At 46.2% G+C, this 783-nt stretch overlaps 1 protein-coding gene across 1 annotated transcript; it reads left to right on the top strand.

Annotated features, from left to right (window-relative positions):
• Positions 1–269: 269 nt before the first annotated feature.
• SARC_17427 (hypothetical protein) lies at positions 270–491 on the top strand (the record flags this gene model as incomplete). Its single annotated transcript, XM_014288477.1, has 1 exon — positions 270–491. A coding segment is annotated over one exon (222 nt), but the record flags the coding sequence as incomplete, so codon positions are not given.
• Positions 492–783: the final 292 nt, after the last annotated feature.

The following is a 783-nucleotide window of genomic DNA, read 5'->3' as shown; positions in this document are numbered from 1 at the left end:
TGTATGTTTGTATATATAAATAGGTGTGTGTCTGCGTGAGTGCGTGTGTGCCTGTGCGTCTATGTATATATATATATATGTATGTGTGTGGATGTGGGTGTGGGTGTGGGTGTGGGTAGATGGGTGAGTGGATGGATGGGTATAGGTATATACATAGTTGTATCATGCCCATATCACAAAATCGAGGATAAGCACTTCTAAAGCATAGTATTTTAGACTCTCTGCCTAGCTACACGTGTATATTGCCCGATCTAGCTAGCACTGTGTAGACACACAAGTCAGTCATACACACGCTGACATACACCATCAACCCCCACCGCGAACCTACGCCAAAACACCACACACGCACACACGACAGCTCTGAGAGGCGAAGACCCGTCACAGACGGCTTTGAACGGGCGCCATCGGAGCGGCAGGCGATCGTCGACAGTACAGATACACACAACACGCACGACCGAAGCGACGAAGATTCGATCATTAAACACGTCAAGGTATCATCTACAGACACACACACATACGGTACTGGCCACCCGTGAGTACTGGTTTATATTCCGTATGAGGCTGTGAGCTCTGTTTGTGTTGCATTTTACCGTAATCTCTCCAAGAGTCTGGTCGTCTGCCTTCTGCTTCCCGCCGTGTCTATATGGTTGATTGTCAATACCCTATCCGCATGATATCATACAGTTGACACGTGCATGTGTGTCTCCCCATATGCATTCACACATGTCCGTTTCTTTTGTAAAATGGCAACATACATACACATACACGTATACATATATATAT

This window comes from Sphaeroforma arctica (assembly GCF_001186125.1).
Source record: "Sphaeroforma arctica JP610 unplaced genomic scaffold supercont1.10711, whole genome shotgun sequence".
In the NCBI taxonomy this organism is placed as follows: Eukaryota; class Ichthyosporea; order Ichthyophonida; genus Sphaeroforma; species Sphaeroforma arctica.
Note: the sequence above shows the minus strand (reverse complement) of the source record. Positions and strands in the feature narration are given on the sequence as shown.